Genomic DNA, 20196 nt, shown 5'->3' with positions numbered 1-20196 from the left:
AATACGGTAAGAATAGGTATTTGTGCAAGGTTAGGGAGAAATTATTTAGGAGAGAGAAACAAAGTAAAAAAAAATGAAATAGTATAATATTCTCTCAAATTAATTTAGTTGGCTAATGTGGTTTTTTAACCATTAGATCTTTTTGAAATCTATGGTCTAAAAAAGGTATAATTTTTGTAGAGTTATATTAAGTATAACTTGAACTCATTTCATATATATATATATATATATATATGTTTTTGATTCCAATAAATTATATGATTAAATCTCTTCTTCTTCTTTTTTTAGCCAAGGATACAAATTTGGTTCAAAGATTAAACACAACTTTCTACATCAACATTTTTTTTCTTTAAAAAAAAAAAAGGACCAGCCTTAGGCAAGTGACAATCTCTTAAAAGTTATCTGCAACTCTAATAGCATGTTTGGATTGAAGGTGGAGGGAAGGAGAGCAAGGGAGAGTAGAGTAGAGTTAACCAAAAATTAGGCTAATTTCCATTCAACTCCCCTCTATTCTCCCTCCCTTCCCCTCAATCCATGCCAAATGGACCATAATGTAGCAAGGCTTCTCTTCCATCACCACTCCCATTCAACTTTCAAACCTCTCTTCCTTCACTCTCTTCCCCACGATAGTATTAACCTAGATTCTCTCCCCATTTCTACACTTCACTTTCCCTTTAAAATATTATCATGAATCATGCTATACGATTTAAAGCACTTATTTCTATTTGGCCCATTTGGTCCTATTTGGTTCACTATGTACACTTTGGTTCTATTTGGTCCTATTCGGTCCACATTGGTCCTATTCTGTCCATTCTGCCTACATTGGTCCTATTTTTGTCTACTTCGATACCATTTGGTCCTATTCGGTCCATCCTATCCACTTTGGTTCTATTTGGTCCACTTCAACTTTCAAGCCTCTCTTCCTTCACTCTCTTCCCCACGATAATATTAACCTAGGTTCTCTCCCCGTTTGTACACCACTTCACTTTCCCTTTAAAATATTATCATGAATCACGCTATACTATTTAAAGCACTTACTTCTATTTGGTCCTATTCGGTCCACCATGTACACTTTGGTTCTATTTGGTCCTATTCGGTCTACATTGGTCCTATTCGGTCCATTCTGTCTACTTTGGTCCTATTTCTGTCTACTTCGATCCTATTTGGTACACATTAGTCCTTTTCGGTCCATCCTATCCACTTTGGTTCTATTCGGTCCACTTCAATTATTTTTGGTCTACATTGGTCCTATTCAGTCCATTAAATCAACTTTGGTCCACTTTGGTCCTATTCCATTTTTTTTAAGAAGAAGTAGCATAGTTGTTTATCTGCTTATTCTCAAATATCTTTACTCCAAATTCTACAATTAGCCACATTCTTTTTTAAATTTCCAAAATAGCAGAAAAGAATACTACCTCGGCCCTAACCTTCAACATTACAAGTTAAATCCAATACCATATTTTAAACGAAGAGATACATACCACTTTTTTGTTTTTTAATGAAGGAGATACATACCACATGGATACTAAGATTGGTACAATCTACATTACAGTAAACAGTGTTAAATTATAGGCATCAAACAAGCCAGTGAAGCTAATACAAAAGACTTAAACAAAATTGAGGATGGTAAGCGACCATTATCATGGCGGATGAAGAGTGCTTGGTACACTGGTATGTTGATCATGACAATTAGCAAGTTAAGAATAACTTGTAGGATCAATTGTTCTAATGACTTGAACTCCAATTCAAGAACAATCTTTGTGATTCCCCCAATTAAGCTAAAGAGGTGCAGTAGTGCCAATGATGCTATAATTGTAAACACAATAGTTGAGCTTCCAAACTCTATTACTTCTTGCTCATACCTCTTCAGGACATCCTCTGTATTCACCTTAGTGGTGATGGTAAATGTTGTTTTAGATAGGCCTAATTGCCATCTAACGACGTCAATGAACCCAAAAAGGTATGAAGTAGTTCTTCGAAACACCCACATTCGTTGTGAGTTCCACCAAGCTATGAGTGTATCACCACAGCTCAAGGCCTCAGCTATGCCACAAGCATTTCGGGCTACAAAAACATAGGCAATGGGCAAGAACCATAGGCTTTTAACCTGGAATGATGCGGCCATGAAATTAGTATAAATAAGCTCTATATTGTCAAACAGGAAATGTCAACAGAAGTACCCTTCGTTCTGCATGATCTATTGCAATGTAGTTGCTCACAAGTTTTAGTTTTAGACTAACCAAAAATTTATCAATATGAAAATTTTTGTTTTTAATACACAATCTAAGGGCCATTGAAGGTGCATAGCACATATATATCATTAAATTAAGCGCATGATACGCAAGAATTTTTTTAGTTGATGAAGTCTACTCTGCATTAATCTATTAACGAGAAAAGAAAGATAAAAATACAAACCTGAGGGAATAAGGAAATGCCATGGAGCAAGCAAAGAGGAGGAACAATCACATAATAGAGTGTCGGGATGGAAGTTGGAGCAAACAAAAGGTAAATTGAATATGCCATCTGGGCACCCAATTTTATCTTGCCAAGCCCATACATAAAAGGGCAATACTTGGAGAAAAATATCTGAAACATGCCTTCAGACCACCTCTTGTGTTGAACAAGAGCAGCATCTAAGGTAGTTGGAGCAACACCCAAGAAGGCTTTTCTATTTGGATTATGATGAATTGATTTCCAACCCCTACATTGGATAGCCAAACCAGTTACAACATCTTCGGACGTGCACCCATAAATTAGACCCATCTGCATTTTGTAATTACCATTTTTAAGGTTAAAAGTCTACACACAAAAAAGAGAGAGAGAGAGAGAGAGAGAGAGAGACCTTGTTCCCCCATTGAGTGTCCTTCTCATAGATACAATTAGTAAGAACTTTTGATTCCTTTTCCAATTCATCAATAGTTTTATCTGCATTCGTTTTGGCTTTTATGTTCCATTCTCCTTTGTAATCCTTTGAATGCGCCTTTCCACAAAGACTCTCTCTTCGATGGAAACATCCGGTGCCACAATAGGGGGCTGCACCATATCCATCTAGACCAGCAAACTCAATCTTCATATATAACCAAGAATTATAGCATGTTAGTCCACCAAATAATTTATATAGATTTCTCTTCTTGAAAACAAAGGCATAGTCATAGATTACCCACATTACTAGGAACCGAAAAAGAACACCCATAAATGTCATTCGTCATGATGTTGTCATAATTTTGTGGATATTGCACAAAAGAGATCTCATGGCCTCTCTTGTCATCCATGAAAAAGCATAGTGCCTCACATATTGTGTCTGCATCATTTGCATACATGTCACAGTCCAAGTTGAGGATGAAGGGGGCATTGCTTATCTCTGAAGACACTCTTATCTACACATTTGAAATATTGTCTTCTAAATACTAGTGAACAAAAAATTAGTAGAGTATTATCAAGCAAAGATGGCCACAAAATACTTATATCACATACTTGCAAACTAATCAAACTTCTCTTCTGTATGTTTATTTTCATTTCACTTCAAAAACATATATATGTTGAAGAGGAAAAATATATATATATATATATATATTTTGCATATGCATGTACAAAAGTTGAAATCTTACCAATGCATTCATAGCCCCAGCTTTGAAGTTGTGAGGCCATTGGGGTCTTTTTTCTCGTGCCATGTATACTAGTGTTGGCAATCTTCCTCCATCAATATCCATCACGCTTTTATCTCTTCCATCAATTATAATCTATAAATTAAAGTACAAATATTGAATAAAAATAAAAGGAAAAATGTTGAATAAAAATAAAAGAAAAATATAATAAGTAAAATCATTTTGTAAAAGAGTGCATTATAAGATTTTGGTGGAGAATTTGTTCGGTTAATGGAATGATTTTGTAAGGACCGGATTTGAACTCCTAGCCCACTATGTGGATGGACGTAGGCCCAAAAAGCCCAAAACAATGAATTTGTAGAGAATGAGTTTGGATATTGGGCTTTAATTGATCAAACAAACACAAAAATGGATTCAGATCATAGGAGAATGAAAAGGAAAAAGGCTTGTATTGAAGAAAAATCGTCCTCGGAAAGATCCAAGGAGGTCTGATCTTATGTATTGATTTCAAGTTTAGTTCTTAAATGTTACAGTATTCTTTCTTGTGAATTCTTGATCCATCTCTCTTGTTTCCCCCCTTTCTTTATATACTCTCCTTCTTTCTCTTCTCCCTTTTCCACATGCGTGTTAGCCGGTCAGTGTTGATACTTGTCCCATCTATACCTTTCATAAGTCTTCACGTAATAGCTATAAGGCTAAAATACACTGTTCAGGTATCACCTCCACATTAATGCGGCCAGGGTGTTAGCTGCAATGCATTTAATGTGGTGGTAGCTGCTTTCTCTTTAGATATTTTAGGGCATTCTTCTGATCACCACTCTAACAATGCTTACCACTACCGACAAGACTTCTTGGAATATTACTCCTGAGTGACAGACAACCTTTCTTGAAACTCGGCCTTGGTTAGCTAAGGATGAATTTATCCTCGGCCCATCCTCTAAGCCATAGTGGTCAAAGTTGACCTTTATTCACTAACACAACCTTGCCTAACAAAGATTTCTCGTCCTCGGACAAACCCTTTTTTTCGGATTGGGCCCTAAATCCATAACACAAACAAATGATGGACTCCCAAGCCCAATATCCCTACAATAGCCCCTCGAGATTCTCCTTTCTGGCTCCCCGGGAAGAAAGGAGGATTTCGATGTCTCCAGATTTGCTCTGTGCTTGTTTCGTCCCACCTCGTCCCAAAGATACGCTGTTTCAACTGCCCAAGACACGTTTTCGTCACTTCAGCTTACGAGACGTGCTCCTCATTAAATTTTTACGGCCTTATGTTCCCCACGTTCTACGGTGCGATGCAAATCTAACAGTTGAGAACTCTGTTAGGATTCGGGCGGGAACTTTCCCGCTCTGTAGCTAATTCTTTGATATAAATATCAATCAAATCAAACATTCCCTTTAGCTTAGCAATCCCTTATCTCTTAGCGCACATACTTCGAACCTACCCACTTTCTCACCTTGCCCGAGCTTCTACAAATACTAAAAGCCTATCCGAGGACTCACTTTTTACTCTTATAAGTCCTCACAAATCTCTACTCTTTATTTTTCCATACATTTTTTGTTCTTCATATTTTTCCTCTTCTTAGCTCTATTCTTTTTCTTTCAACCACTTTAGGGCTCTTCAAACCATCCTAGAATTGGTAGATTTAAGTGTCTAGTAGACTCCGAGGAGAAGATAGAAAATTTTAGGGCTCAATATAGGATTCCTCCAGGGGTGGGTATTAAGTACTGCGAAGAGAGAGAGTGGCATGTTGAGAGGCAGGAAGGAGAAGTCGTGATTCCTATGATTGCCCTCATAGAAGGGGGAATGAGGGTTCCCATAAGCCCTGTGACCAGAGATTATCTTAGGGCTCATAGATTAGCTCCCACCCAATGCGCCCCAAATGTGTTCAGGATTTTAGGGTGCGTAGATGCTCTCAACGAGATAATGGGTTTAGGACTCACCCATCACGATGTCAACTGGGTCTACAACCTTCATCACCTGAAGGGACAAGGGTATTACCTAAAGTCCAGATATCCCGAAGTTAGAATGATTCAGTGCCTTCCAGAGTCCAACAAGGGCTTAAATAAAGATTTTTTGATTTTGTCTGGGGAGTGGCACGATGGCCTCCCCTACCTGACAAGAAAGGGACAGCCAGGTGGGGTTTTAGGTCCTTAGGACGTTTATGTTTACAAGTCCTTTCTTTTTCTTTTCTGACAAAAGATTTTCTTTATTCTTGATGATTTTACAGATAGACACGCTGCCGTGCTGAATTTTGGCTTAGTCAACCGAGAGAGTTTGGACAACATACTCCAAGCCGAGGTTTTCGTACATGACGACGGCCAATTGTGAGTGGCCCACCTAATTTTGGGGTACTATCCAATCTCATCCAGCTTCTAAGCACCGAAGTGCGTGATTAGAGCCAGAGACCCTCGTTTATGCCACATAAGTGTAGCTGTCCCCGGCTTTCTTCTCCTTGAAGGCGCACCTATTCCAGAAGGCACCCTTCTCACTCAACCCATCATAACATGTGATCTTGCTTCTCAAACCATCCCGAAGGTCATTCCCAAATAGGCTTTTCCACTCCAACTAGCTACCGGTGAGTCCACTCCCTCTCGGCCCACCAACAGAGAGGAAGGCAAGGATGAAGAAGAAAAAGAAAAAGAAATAGTAGACGTCTCGGACTCGGACGACATTTACGAGGTTTTCTACCAACCTTCAGCTCCTGAGGCCGAAGAAGCTATTATCTCAACAAACGAGATGGGAATTCAAAGGAAATAGAGGTCTACCCTACAAGAGTTGCTGGAATCCCAACTTGGGGGAAAAGCATTAGGGAAGTCCAACCAATCCCAACTTCCTTCGCCTCCAGCTCAGACTCGTCTTCTTACTCCTTCTCCTGCTCAACAAACCCGTGTCGACCCTGCCGACCATAAAAGAAAAAGGGACGACAAGGCTAAGGAGGCCATGGATGTTGGGAAGAGCCACCCCCATCAGGAAGGTGATCTCTAGAGGGGGTCTAAACATCCCCGGGGCGTGCAGATGAGGTCGGCTCATAAGGCTAACAAGAGGGTTGAGCACCCAATTACAACTCCAGCCTGGGCTCCGCACATGGAACTAAATGGGGCCCCCTTAACTTGTGAAGCTTCAATCTGGGACTTCTAAGGAGGGACGGCTGGCTACATAGCCCATGCCATGGAACAAACTTTGCTCCTCCCCAAAGATATGGCTGACCTCAGGTCTCTGAGGCAGCATGAAGTTTTTCTCGAGCTTAAAAAGACCTGGCAATGGTAACTACTTTAACTTTAAATCCTCTTTTCTATTTTTTTTTTTTTTTAAACTTGACTTCTTTTTCTTCTCAAGCCACCTAGGCAATCTTTAGGGCCAAAGATATGGTAAACTCCTCCCATCGAAAAATGAAGGAGGAGGAAGGAAGGAAGAAAGTAGTCGTGGATACCTTCCATGTGGCTGAGAAAAGTAACAAAGAGCTGAAAGTCAAGCTAACCGAGGAGATAAAGGAGAGAAAATCCACCGCGGCTGCCTTAGAGAATGTGGAAAAACAAGCCGAAAGCCAACAGCTACTCCTCCGAGGTGCCAAGGATAAATGGGTTGCTGCTAAGGAGCAGATTGCTGCCTTGCAAAAAAATTGGAGGATGTTGAGAAGGCCAAGGCTCTAGTCAAAGAGGCCAAGGATGAGGCAGTGAAGGCTAAAGAAGCAGCAGAGCAACACGGATACAAGGTCGGGGTGGCTGAGATTGAGGATGCCCTTAAGGCCGAGGTCCTAGCAATCTGTAGAACTTACTGTGACCTGACATGGGACGAAGCCCTCAACCAAGCCGGGGTTGAGGCTTCTTCCGTGCTTAGGAAAGCAAAGAGTGTCTACTATCCCCCGGCTATACGCCCTCAAAGCTCCGCAGACTCCAAGGCCGACCTCGAGTCCTCGAAGGATGGAGAGATTCAAAGCAGCCCACCCAAGGATACTCCTGTAGCTGATGCTTCTCTAGAAAGGGTTCAGCAAGCCAAGGGTACTACAGAGGCAGAAGAAGGCAACAAAGAAGTAGCCCATGGCTCTAACTTGCCTCCAACGGCTCCAAAGGATCCTAAAGACAAAGAGGCTTCCTAGAATATGGAGTTGGTGTTGGCAACCCTCTCCATACCCCCAAAAGTGGGTCTGAAAGATGCCATGCTGTCCACCACATCGACTAGTACTCAGCCTCCCAAGGATCCAAAGGACAAACTTGTAATAAGGATGAAGAAATTGGCTGACCCCGTTCTCCCTTTTTTTCCTTTTTTTTTTTTCTTTTTTTTCTTCTTCTTCTTCTTCTTCAGTTTGTAACCAATCTATCTTTTTTGTACTTGTTCTGCCTTATTTGAAGGCTTTTATTTAATGAAAGTTTATGGATATTTCCTTTCTTCTTGTGATTTCTGCACTAAAGCTGATATCATTTCCATTTTAGCTAACACTTAAAAATAATGATGAGGTAGCATTTCTTTCATTAATCTACTCGAGCAAAAGGCAATTGTCTTTCTTCATATTGATTAGTAGCAAAAGCAGGTGAATTTTATTAAGTTAATCACCTCGGCAAAACATAAACCTAATTCTATGAACACACACAGCATTGTAGTATGCATATAGGTGTGAGTGGTACTAATGAGGGTCAAAGAGATGGTCAACTTTTACATAAATACAGGTATGCTCGTAAATGCTTTAAGTGATGCTCATGGGCATCCATTTGGAACTCTTGACGCAATGAACATCATTGTTGTTTAGAGTGATTACACCTGGTAACAAAGTAGCTAACAAAGGAAACAGACTTACTGTAAAAACATATATTTTACAAAGTTCGTTATGAACAAGATTTTGCCCTAACATATAGCCATTCGAAGGGAAAGATTAATCTATCCAAGGCATGTCGTCCGAGGATCCAGGCACAACCAGGTTTCTCCTTGACACTCAGGTAGTTATTATAATGTGTTAATTTTTCCAAAGCAGATGGTCCGAGGAACCAGGCATAGTTGAGGTTCTGTTTAACACTTTGAAAAAATAATCAAAAGATATCAATTTTCCCAAGGTATGTGGTCCGAGGATCCAGGCACGATCAAGGTTCTATTTGATACTTAAATTGATGCCAGGAAGTATTAATTTTCCCAAAGCAGATGATCCGAGAAACCAAGCATAACTAAGGTTTTGTTTAATACTTAGATAATTGTCATGATGTGTTAATTTTCCCAAAGCAGATGGTCCGAGGAACCAAGCATAGTTGAGATTCTATTTAACACTTAGAAAAATAATTAAAAGATATCAATTTTCCCAAGGTATGTGGTCCGAGGATCCAGGCATGACCAAGGTTCTGTTTGATACTTAAATTGATGCCAGGAAGTATTAATTTTCCCAAAGCAGATGATTCGAGGAACCAGGCATAGCTAAGGTTCTATTTAATACTTAGATAATTGGTGAAAAACGTACGACACATAATATAGCAAACCCAAATTGGGTGAAGGAAGCCTTTATTAATAATAGTATCTCTAAGATTATGTACATTTCAGGGTCGTGGTACAGCTTTTTCCTCCAAATCTTCAAGGTAATAGGCACCTATTCCAGCCATCGATGTGATACGATATGGCCCTTCCCAATTGGGTCCCAATTTTCCCCACGCCGGGTTCTTTGCAGCTCCCACAACCTTTCTTAAGACCAAGTCTCCCACTGTCAGTGACCTTAGTTTCACATTGACATCATATCCTTATTTGAGCTTGTGTTGGTAATAGGCCAATTGGACCGTGGCATTTTCCCTTGGCTCTTCAACTAAGTCCAAGCTTCTGTCCAATAGTTCATCATTATTGTTCGAAGTAAAGGAACTTGTTCTCAGTGTAGGGAATCCGGTCTCTAGAGGAATTACAACCTCGACCCCATAAGTCATGGAAAAAGGGGTTTAACCTGTGGACCTACGAGGTGTAGTCCGGTAAGTCCATAAAAAATGTGACAGCTCTTCTACCCACTTCCCCTTTGCATCATCAAGCCTTTTTTTGAGTCCACTTACTATGACTTTGTTGACAACTTCAGCTTGCCCATTTCCCTACAAATATGCCGGGGTGGAATATCTATTCTTTATTCCCAGATCGCAACAGTACCTCCTAAAGGCTTTACTATCAAATTGGAGTCCATTGTTCGAGATAAAAGTATGGGGGACTCCAAACCTAGTAGCAATATTTTTCCAAATAAATCACTTAGCATCCACATCCCTGATGTTTGCAAGCGGTTCAGCTTCAACCCACTTGGTGAAATAATCTATACCGACCAACAAATACCTCTTATTCCCTGCTGCCTTTGGGAATGGACCTACAATATCCAAGCCCCATTATGCGAAAGGCCAAGGACTAGACAAAGGATTAAGAACTCCTCTAGGTTGGTGAATGTTTGGGGCAAACCTTTGACACTGGTCACACTTCTTTGCATAGTCCTGTGCTTCTTTTTGCATCTTCGGCCACCAGTAGCCTTGCGTAAGAGCCCTATGTGATAGGGACCTGCCCCCCGTATGGCTTCCACAAATTCCTTCATGCAATTCCTCCAAGATTAGCTCAATCGCTTCCGGGTGTACACACAGTAGATACGGGCCAAAAAAAGATCTTTTATACAACTTCTGGTCCTCGAATAGCCAGAACCGAGGAGCCTTTCTTCTCACTTTGTTAGCTTCGGACTTATCCTCTAGCAAAACCTCTTCCTTGAGGAACAATACAATAGAGTCCATCCAACTGGGACCTGCCCTTATTTGATGAACATTGGCCATGGTTCTTCTGGCCTCGGTAGGCTTACATAAGTCTTCTATAAGGATTACCTAAGGTAAACTTTGCCCTGAGAAGGTAGCCAGTGTGGCCAGAGAGTTCGCATGTGTATTTTTACTTCTAGGGACTTGTGATAAATTAAAAGACTCAAACTTAGACTATAAATGTCTAACCTGGTTTAAGTACTCTTCCATTCTGGGATTTTTGGCTCCTAACTCCCCCTGGACTTGGCCAACAACCAATCTTGAATCGGAGAACAATTCCACTACTTTTCCACCCATTTTTTGTACCATGATCATCCCTTCCAACAGAGCTCATATTCATCTTCATTGTTTGTAGCCGAGAAGCCCAATCTTGAGGATTTTTCAATCATGATCCTCTCTGGAGATACTAAGACTAGCCACACACCAGATCCCCTGTGATTCGCTGCACTGTCTACGTAGACCTTCCAGGACAAAGGTTCTAGCATAGAGATTACCCCAACTGATTTTCCATCCATGTTTTGCTCATTAGCCCTTTCTTCTACTGGGATTTCAGTAAACTCGGCTACTAGGTCAGCTAGGACCTGACTCTTTACCGAGGTACGAGGCATATACTTAATGTCAAAAGCCCCTAGAATTGTACCCCATTTCGCAATTCTTCATGTGTAATCAGCACTACTAAGTAGGGTTTTAAGTGGGAGTTGGGTTAAGGCCACAACTGTGTGTGACTGAAAGTAGTGGCGAAGCTTGCGCGTAGCATGCACCATGGCTAGAATGGCCCTTTCTAATGGTAAGTAATGGACTTCTGCCTCATGTAGGGACTTGCTCACATAATAAACCGGTCTCTTTACGCCATTATCATCCTGTATTAGGACCAAACTAACTGCGTGGGAGGCCACCGCAATGTAGGCAAACAGAACTTCATCCACCTCAAGACTTGACATAATTGGTGGCTGAGAAATGTATTCTTTCAACTGCTGGAAGACCAGAGCACACTCGTCGGTCCATTCGAACCCCTTCCACTTGTTCAATAACTGAAAGAAGGGCCTGCATCTGTCCACTGACTGAGAGATGAATTAATTTAGAGCAACAGTCATCCCTGTAAGTCTCTAAACTTCCTTGGGATTCCGAGATGATTGCAAATTGTTAATCACCTTAATTTGGTTAGGGTTGACTTCAATTCTGCAGTGCGTGACCATGTAGCCCAAAAACTTCCTTGATCCGGCACCAAAAGAACACTTAGAAGCATTAAGTCGTAACTTGTGTCTCCTTAAGATTTCAAAAATATTTCCAAGATCGCCGACATGATTGGACTCCACCTTGCTCTTTACCACCATATCATCGATATAAATTTCGATTTTTTGTCCCAACTGAGGTTCAAACATCCTAGTCATCATCCTCTGATAAATAGCCCCAGCATTCTTCAAACCAAAAGGTATCACCTTATAATGATAGTTTCCAATAGGAGTGACAAAAACTGTCTTCTCTTGGTCATCCAGAGCTAAAGGGATCTAATGGTACCCTTGAAAGGCATTGAGAAAGCTCATCCGAGGATGACCCACATTAGCATCCACCAACTGATCAATTCGAGACATTGGGAAAGGGTCCTTTGGGCAAGCTTTGTTCAAATCCGTAAAATCTACACATACGCGCCATTTTCCAGTCTTCCTTTTCACCACCACTGTATTAGCTAGCCATTCAAGGTAAAAGACCTCTTTAATAGCCCCAACCTGTTTAAGTTTCATCACCTCGTCCTTGACAGCATCAGAGTGTTCCTTGGATGAACGTCGAGGCGGCTGCTTCTTTGGGGTGATGGATGGGTTAACATTCAGATGATGGCAAATGAAGCTCGGATCCACTCCTGGAGCTTCATAAGCATTCCAAGCGAATACATCGACATTCCTCTTGAGAAACTCCACCAACTCCTCTTTCTCCTGAGGTGGCAACTGAGCTCCTACTTGAAAATATTTCTCCGAATCATCACCTAGGGTAAATTTCTCCAAATCTTCACATTTAGCCTCCTCGGCTAGCCCCTTCGCAGGTAATTCCTTTGACTTTAACTGCTATAAGTCCTCTTTAGCTGAGGTCGAGGATTCAGCCGCCGATTGATGTAAAATTGCAAACACAAGGCACTGCCTAGCCATTGATTGGCTCCTTACCAGCTCCTTAATTCGGTCTCCTGACGGATATTTAATCTTTTGATGTAAGGTTGAAGAGATAGCCCCCAAGGTGTGAAGCCAGGGTCTGGCGACAATTGCTGTATAGGGGGAGTATGCATCTACTACTATGAAGTCCACCTCTACCACTTCTGAGCCAGCCTGTACGAGTAACCTAATTTGGCCCTTCGGGACAATAAGCTTCCCATCAAAGCCAACTAAAGGCGAATTATAGGTTGTGAGATCTTCAAGTTTTAAATTTAGTCCCTTATATAGGTCAAGATACATGACTTCCACACAACTATCTTGGTCTACCATCACTTTCTTCACATCATACCCCCCCCCCCCCAATTCTGAGGGTTACCACCAAAGTATCATCATGTGGTTTAATGGTTCTTGCCTTATCTTCATCCGAGAAACTCAACGCCGGTCGAATCTCCACTTTGGCACTCTTCGGCCCAGAATTAACGTCCTCGGCCGGAAGTCGAGCTATAGACATCACCCTGGAGGGCCGTAAGCCAGTCCTCCCAGGTGCAGAAAAGATGACATTAATTGTGCCTATAGGGGGCCTTGAAGAAGCATTCACCTGAGTCCCGGACCTTGACTGGTCTCTTTGCCTGTTTGGACGGCACAAAAGATTCTGCAACCTTCCCTCTTTGACTAGCTGCTCCAAATGATTCCACAATGTACGGCAGTCCTAGGTGGTGTGTCCCCACTCCTGGTGGTACTGACAATGAAGACTTTGATTATGCCTTAATGGGTCTCCACTCATCTTGTTTGGCCATTTGAAATATGGCTCGTTCTTGATTTTCTCCAACACTTAATGCACAAGATCACTGAACACAGTATTTTCCACTTGAGGGGCTGCAGACTCGGACTGCCCAGTAAAATCCCTACGAGGTTTATTATTATTATAACGGTCCGACCTGAAATCCCTTCTCTCTTGAGGGATAACCTTGCCCTTTCCCCTTTCTTGTCGTTGGTTATCCTCAACCCTCTTGTACTTGTCAATCCGATCAATGAGTTGGCGTATACTGGTTACAGGTTTTTTAGTTAAAGACTTCCTTAAACCATGCTGGGCAGGCAGGCCGTGCTTGAAAGTGCTGATGGCAACATCATCATTATCACCATCTATCTCGTTGAACATCTCCCAATATTTATCCGAATATATCTTTAAGGTTTCTCCTTCTCTCATGGACAAAGACAATAAAGAAGCTAAAGGCCGAAGAACCCTGCTACACGTGATAAAGCGGGATTCAAACACTTAAGCGAGTTCCTTGAAGGAATCAATGGAACTTGCCCTCAGACTATCAAACCACCTCATTGCCACAGGCCCCAAACTGGACTGGAATACCTTGCACATCAAAGGCTCGTTCTTGGAGTATACAGCCATCCTTTGATTGAAGTGGCTAACATGCTCCACAGGGTCTATTCTTCCGTTGTACATGGTGAGCGTGGGTTGGGAAAACCGTTGAGGAAGACTCCCTCTCTTAATCCAGCGCGTGAAATGTGACTTGGAAATCTGGTTAAGTGCTTTACTCATAGCGTTGTTTCCCAAGCCGACCGAGGACAAATTTTTGTTTTTGCGCTCATAATGGTAATCCTCATCATATGAGAAAGACTCGTTAGGAGGAGTCCTTAATCTACACCTATAGCTACCATTCTCTTCACTACTAGAAGAGAAGTCAGGATTGGATGGAGCCCGCTTTCGTCGTTCATGGCGCAAGATTCTTTTCAGATGATCAATCTCCCTCTGCATGTTTTTGGCATTCTCCTCATGAGAAACATGGCTTTTACCATGTACACTTCCCTCCCGGTCCCTTTGCTGTTCAAGATCACGAAAGTGATCTTAACGCTGATACCCCTAAGATTCTCCTTGGTGTGGACCTGAACCTTCCATCTTTGAAAGTCAAAATCACTAAAACACCAGTATCCCCACAAACGGCGCTAATTGTAAGGACCAGATTTGAACTCCTAGCCCACTACGTGGATAGACGTAGGCCCAAAAAGCCCAAAACAATGAATTTGTAGAGAATGAGTTTGGATACTGGGCTTTAATTGATCAAACAAACACAAAAATGGATTCAGATCATAGGAGAATGAAAAGGAAAAAGGCTCGTATTGAAGAAAAATCGTCCTCGGAAAGATCCGAGGAGGTCTGATCTTATGTATTGATCTCAAGTTTAGTTCTTAGATGTTACAGTCTTTTTTCTTGTGAATTCTTGATCCCTCTCTCTTGTTTCCCCCCTTTCTTTATATACTCTCCTTCCTTCTCTTCTCCTTCTTCCACGTGCGTGTTAGCCGGTTGGTGTTGATACTTGTCCCATCTATACCTTTCATAAGTCTTCACGTAATAGCTGTAAGGCTGAAATACACTGTTCAGGTATCACCTCCACATTAATGCGGCCAAGGTGTTAGCTGCAGTGCATTTAATGTGGTGGTAGCTGCTTTCTCTTTAGATATTTTAGGGCATTCTTCTGATCACCACTCTAACAATGCTTATCACTACCGACAAGACTTCTTGGAATATTACTCCTGAGTGACAGACAACCTTTCTTAAAACTCGGCCTTGGTTAACTAAGGATGAATTTATCCTCGGCCCATCCTCTGGGCCATAGTGGTCAAAGTTGACCTTTATTCACTAACACAACCTTGCCTAACAAAGATTTCTCGCCCTCGGACAAACCCTTGTTTTTGGATTGGACCCTAAATCCATAACACAAACAAATAACAGACTCCCAGGCCTAATATCCCTATAGATTTTGACTCAAGGTAGCTTGTTTGATTTTTTTTTTTTTTTTTAGGTAGTAACAAAATGCTATTAAACTTGTAGCTCAAATTTTTTTCCCACCCCTAGACATGAGTCATGACTTCCTCAAGGGATTTTTCCCTCTTTTTTACCATGTTTCATGTATCAATTAATAGAAATTAAAATTTTATCATAAACAAGAATACAAGAATTACCTGTACAATTGATTGGTGATCCTGCTTTGTTACTTTGGAGTTCCATTCTAAAAATCCTTTGTGTCGATCCCTTGTTTCTTTTGGAATCTTGCCCATTTCAACAACTAAGTCAATGCGATCTTCCATTTCTTTGTATAGTTTCTTTAAAAGCACATAAAAATCTCATCAGTCCATTTTGTCATCACGAAAAATCAGTTATTCTAGCTTAGAGATCATGAAATTTATTAGTTCATGCCTTGTGCCATGGTTTTGGCCTTTGTAGAATGTACATATTGTAGCTCATGCCAGTAAATATTAATGCAATAGGAATTGCCCCAGTCTATTTTGTAGTAATTTAAATTACTATTTGTGTTTTACATGACCAATTAAGTCACCTAAATAAGTGACATAATTATTTAGATGGTTGTTTTAATTTTTTTTTTTATGCAGTGGGTTTGAGGAGTTTTTCTCAAATTAAGGAAAATTCTATCAAACATGGACCAACTGAAATAGGTAAATGGCTTAAGGGTATTATTGAGCTAATAAAATTTGATTAAAATACATTTTAGTTTCTCTAACTTTGGTGTTCTTTTAGTTTTGGTCCCCAAAGTTTTAAAATTTACAATTAATCTATTGAACTTTCAAATTTCTATCACTTTGGTTCCTAGTGTTTATTTTCTTTATATAAGTCTTTTTAGGATAGTTAATGGTCAATAGTTAACATAACTTGAAAAAGGGCAAATTAGGAGCAATTTGAAAGTTTAGAGAGGTTAATTGCAACTTTAAAGGACCAAAAAACTAATGACAACTCTAAAGTTAGAGGGATTAAAATGTATTTTAGTCATGGATTATGGGTTGGGTTAGGTTTTGAATTTTTCATTTTTGAAGCTTCAATTGGGTCAGGTTTGAGTTGACAAAATTTTCATCCCGAATAACTATACTCAATCCACGTTATATATGGTTTAAAGAATATATGTAATTTAAATTTTTTTTAGTTTGCTTTATTTTGAATTCTGAGATTTAGTTTAAAATTTCTTAGCTTGATAACTTTGGTATTTTGAGACTTAATTTTGATGAAGTTGCAATTTTAGGCCTAATTATTGTGTCAATTGCAATCATTTACTGAATGATGAGTTTAAATAGTTGAATGAAGGCCAAATTATTTTTATTAGGACTAACAAATTGACCACAACTTAATCCGTACAATTTGTGTTGGGTTTTTTTTATATAGCTACCATAAATCAATGGATTGATCGAATTGGAGATTTCTCAATTTAATGATTGGGTTCGGTTGAAAAATATTTTAAACCCAACCCATACACTCTAATATGATTAAACTAGCAAAACTAAACATATCATAAACTTGCCTTCATAGCCAACCATTCTTGGCCATATGTGATGTCTTGAACATCAATTTGCTGAGCAAAGTAGGCACTCGGGGACCTTGGTTGGATATTGAATTTTTTGCAAAAGGGTATCCAGTGCTTAGAGAAACTAGAGGCCTCTAGGAGAGCATAATATGTCAGCTCTGACGCACCATCATCAGAAAGATAAATGCTTAAATTCTCAGGTGGATAATTGTATGACATGACTGAAAAAATGGTGTTGATCACCAACGTTGGTGGCTCCATCTTAGGGTCTGCTGTACAGACGAAAATGTCAACACTCGGTAACTGGTCTTTGTATCTGTAGCATGCAAAGAAAATGTATTTTGAGGGGAAAAAAAAAAGAGATTTTACCCAAGAAAGTTAAAAATTTGTTCTAAGAAATATGGTAAGGATTTCAATCTTCCCTTTTTTTTTTTTCTTTTTTTTTGAGAAAAGGATTTTGATCTAATAACAAGAATATCTCTTCCAATAACACATGATTCCTGCTGTGTCATTCATTTGACAAAAAATAACATATTGCAAGTAATTGTCAGCGTACGTTAATAAGACAGAGAAAGACATTATTATATTTGACTAACCCACAACTTTATGAAAGACACTTACCACCGCATCAACTCTAACCTCTAATATCTTAATTCTTACCGTCTAAGCATTTTCAATATACATATTAATAAGGTTTAAACTATTCATTCATGAATTTTTTTTCGATAGAAAAAAAAATGTATAATTTTTTCACACTTTATGTAATAATCTATTGATCAAAACCAAATTTTGAAATCAAAATATTTCTTGGCAAATACTTCTATCCAAAAGAACCTTTATATTCAAGATGTATTTAGTGAAATATATGGTTGGTCTCTACAAATATTTACCGCCATATCCTATCATGATATCAACTAATAGAGTGCCTCTCTCATATTTGATGAACTCTATACACTGTTGCATCTACATGATACTTCATAAAACAATTTTTCATCATTGTTATATCTAAAATTTTACAGACAAAACCTCATACTATATTCAAGAGAGAGAGAGAGAGAGAGGTCTAACCTGTATGAGAGTCTTTCCTTGAAAGGGTAATGGTAAACAACCTTAAAACGACAAGACTGAGTGAGTATCCAGTACAAACCGAAGCATAGCTCAGCCATGAACATACCAATCCAAGCCCATCTCCCTTGTTCTCCAGCTCTTGGCATGTGTGTCAATCTGTAAACCCATATCAAACATATTCCCACAAAGACTGTGAAAGCTAACACCTTATATGCACCTACAAATCTTGCTTCTTTTGTCTCAAACAATGGAAGTGCATCTTCTTCACCACCTTCCTTTCCCATATGATCTCCGTCTGTGTGCTTACACTAAAAAATCTTGCAGACTTGATGCAACAATATCAAATATTCATGTGGTTACGGTATTTACAGCAATTATTGAAGACGTTCTATTTGTAATATTTCCCATAGCAATTATTGCAGACAGTTATTTCTTCCATTGAGTAAAAAAAAAAAAAAAAATTCTAAACAATTCTAAACGGTTATTTCTTCCATTGACTTGTGACTCGGGACAAGGCGTCAGGGCATATAAGATTTTTTCTGTACATAGTATACTACCATTTGAATGAGGACAAATTATTCTGCACCATGGGACAGGCATATTTATATATAGCACTATTTGAGAGGACGAATTTTTCTATATTATGTGAGGAAAATCACGTATTACTGTCTACCAATATATAAACAATTCTAAATTTCGGTAATTATATGAACTTTTTTACACATTAATAATTTGATAAGAAATAGCTTTTCTCTTTTATTGGTGGGAATTACATGCTATCCTCCCATTGTATCAATAAAAGTACGTAGTTTTAATATCACAACTATTTTTGTTATAATTTTAATGTGGTAGACTATAAATGAATTACTTATTATTTTCATATGAATCCATAATTTTTTTTATTTTTTTTTACTACTCATATTCTATTATATTAAAGTTGTGACATAATTGTGGCAAAAAAAAGTTATAAATCTATATTTTCTCTTAAAAGAATAGTTTTATAAATTTGTTACAAAAACTTATTATTATCTGTATTATGATATTGGTCAATCTCATTGCACAAAAGATGCACCATATGAGGTTCAATAAAAAGTAGTTTTTTTTTTTTGTTTTTTTTTTTTGAGAGAGTCAAGGAAAAGTAGTTAGAATAAAAAAGTAGTCAATACTAATTAGATATTATTTTGGTTTTATTAGAGGAATGAAGTATTTCAATACCAGGTATCAATAGTAATATATCATCTTAAGAATATCACTATATATAAACTTTTATATATATTTATTGTGGGGCCCAAATGATTTATGGGCTAGGCCCATCTACCCGGGGAGAATCCAAAGGCCCATGCCTAGGAGGGCTATGGCCCAAGCTCGACAAGATAGCCTATGGATACCGCCGAGGGCAGTTCAGTCCTCGGCAGACCCAAAGTCCCCCCAGAAAGAGGGGTAAAAACGGTATAGGACTGAAACTTGGAAGAAAGATCTAAAATATTCAGGGAAAGCTGCCCTTACTGCCATTCAATGCTCTGAACCTGACAGAGCCGCATTCTTTGGCTTTTACAACCACCCCCAACGACTTTGAATATGGGCTGATGGGACAAGTATCAATCTTGGAAAGGTTGACCCTATACGTGGACGAAGGACAATGAACGCAGGCAAATATAAAAGGAAAAATAAGTAACCTAAAGAAGAGGCTGGGAAAAATGGCCAAAAACCAGAGCCTCCCAGCCCACCTCCAGGAGAAAGACTCCATGGGTGAAGATAACCTAGACACGTACGAATACCACGAAAAACCCACCGCCTGGTGACTAAGGCCTAGCCTTCTAAACCCACGCTCTACAAATGATATTGTTTTGGGCCTTTTTACGTGCGAACCCCACACCGCTACGGTTCGTTACGAATCGTGTCCTGACAATTGGCGCCGTCTGTGGGAAAGGCTTGTGTGTTGATATAGGAGGTGGGTCAATAGAGTTTCTTTGTTATTTCTAACCATTGGTTATAGAGTTCTAGTATAAAATTCTGCTAGGGGCTACGTTTCTTGACTAGGGGTTTGGCTGAAGAGCTAACTCCCTTAAAGCCAAGGTCCCCCGTAAAGAGCAAACTAGGCACTTGGTAGCGTTAATCATATGGATAAACTCTAGGGGCTTGGCTGAGGAGCTAACTCTCCTAAAGCCAAGATCCCACACGAAGAGAAAACTAGGTTTTGGACAGAACCAAGGCATTGCATAGTCCTCGGACTCAAGCCTATGGGAAAACCAACTACCTGGATGTGGAAAACTAGGTTTTGGACAGAACCAAGGCATTGCATAGTCCATGGACTCA

The 20196-nt window shown here is 39.6% G+C and overlaps 1 protein-coding gene across 2 annotated transcripts; it reads right to left on the bottom strand.

The window, feature by feature from the left end:
• Positions 1–1444: 1444 nt before the first annotated feature.
• Positions 1445–18352, bottom strand: LOC115954547 (cellulose synthase-like protein E6). 2 transcript variants are annotated; one of them, XM_031072423.1, is made up of 8 exons: positions 17881–18351; positions 16810–17128; positions 15464–15604; positions 3609–3740; positions 3165–3377; positions 2843–3067; positions 2416–2763; positions 1445–2107 (listed from the first exon to the last, which is right to left on the bottom strand). In XM_031072423.1, exons 1-8 carry the CDS (start codon positions 18162–18164, stop codon positions 1562–1564), a joined length of 2208 nt encoding a protein of 735 aa, XP_030928283.1. In that variant the 5' UTR covers positions 18165–18351; the 3' UTR covers positions 1445–1561. The 2 variants fall into 2 exon arrangements, with proteins under 2 accessions (XP_030928283.1, XP_030928284.1); XM_031072424.1 differs by lacking the exon at positions 3165–3377 and having other exon boundaries at positions 17881–18352.
• Between the last annotated feature and the right edge of the window lie 1844 nt (positions 18353–20196).

Source organism: Quercus lobata, chromosome 8, assembly GCF_001633185.2.
Source record: "Quercus lobata isolate SW786 chromosome 8, ValleyOak3.0 Primary Assembly, whole genome shotgun sequence".
NCBI classification, from domain to species: Eukaryota; Viridiplantae; Streptophyta; class Magnoliopsida; order Fagales; family Fagaceae; genus Quercus; species Quercus lobata.
Note: the sequence above shows the minus strand (reverse complement) of the source record. Positions and strands in the feature narration are given on the sequence as shown.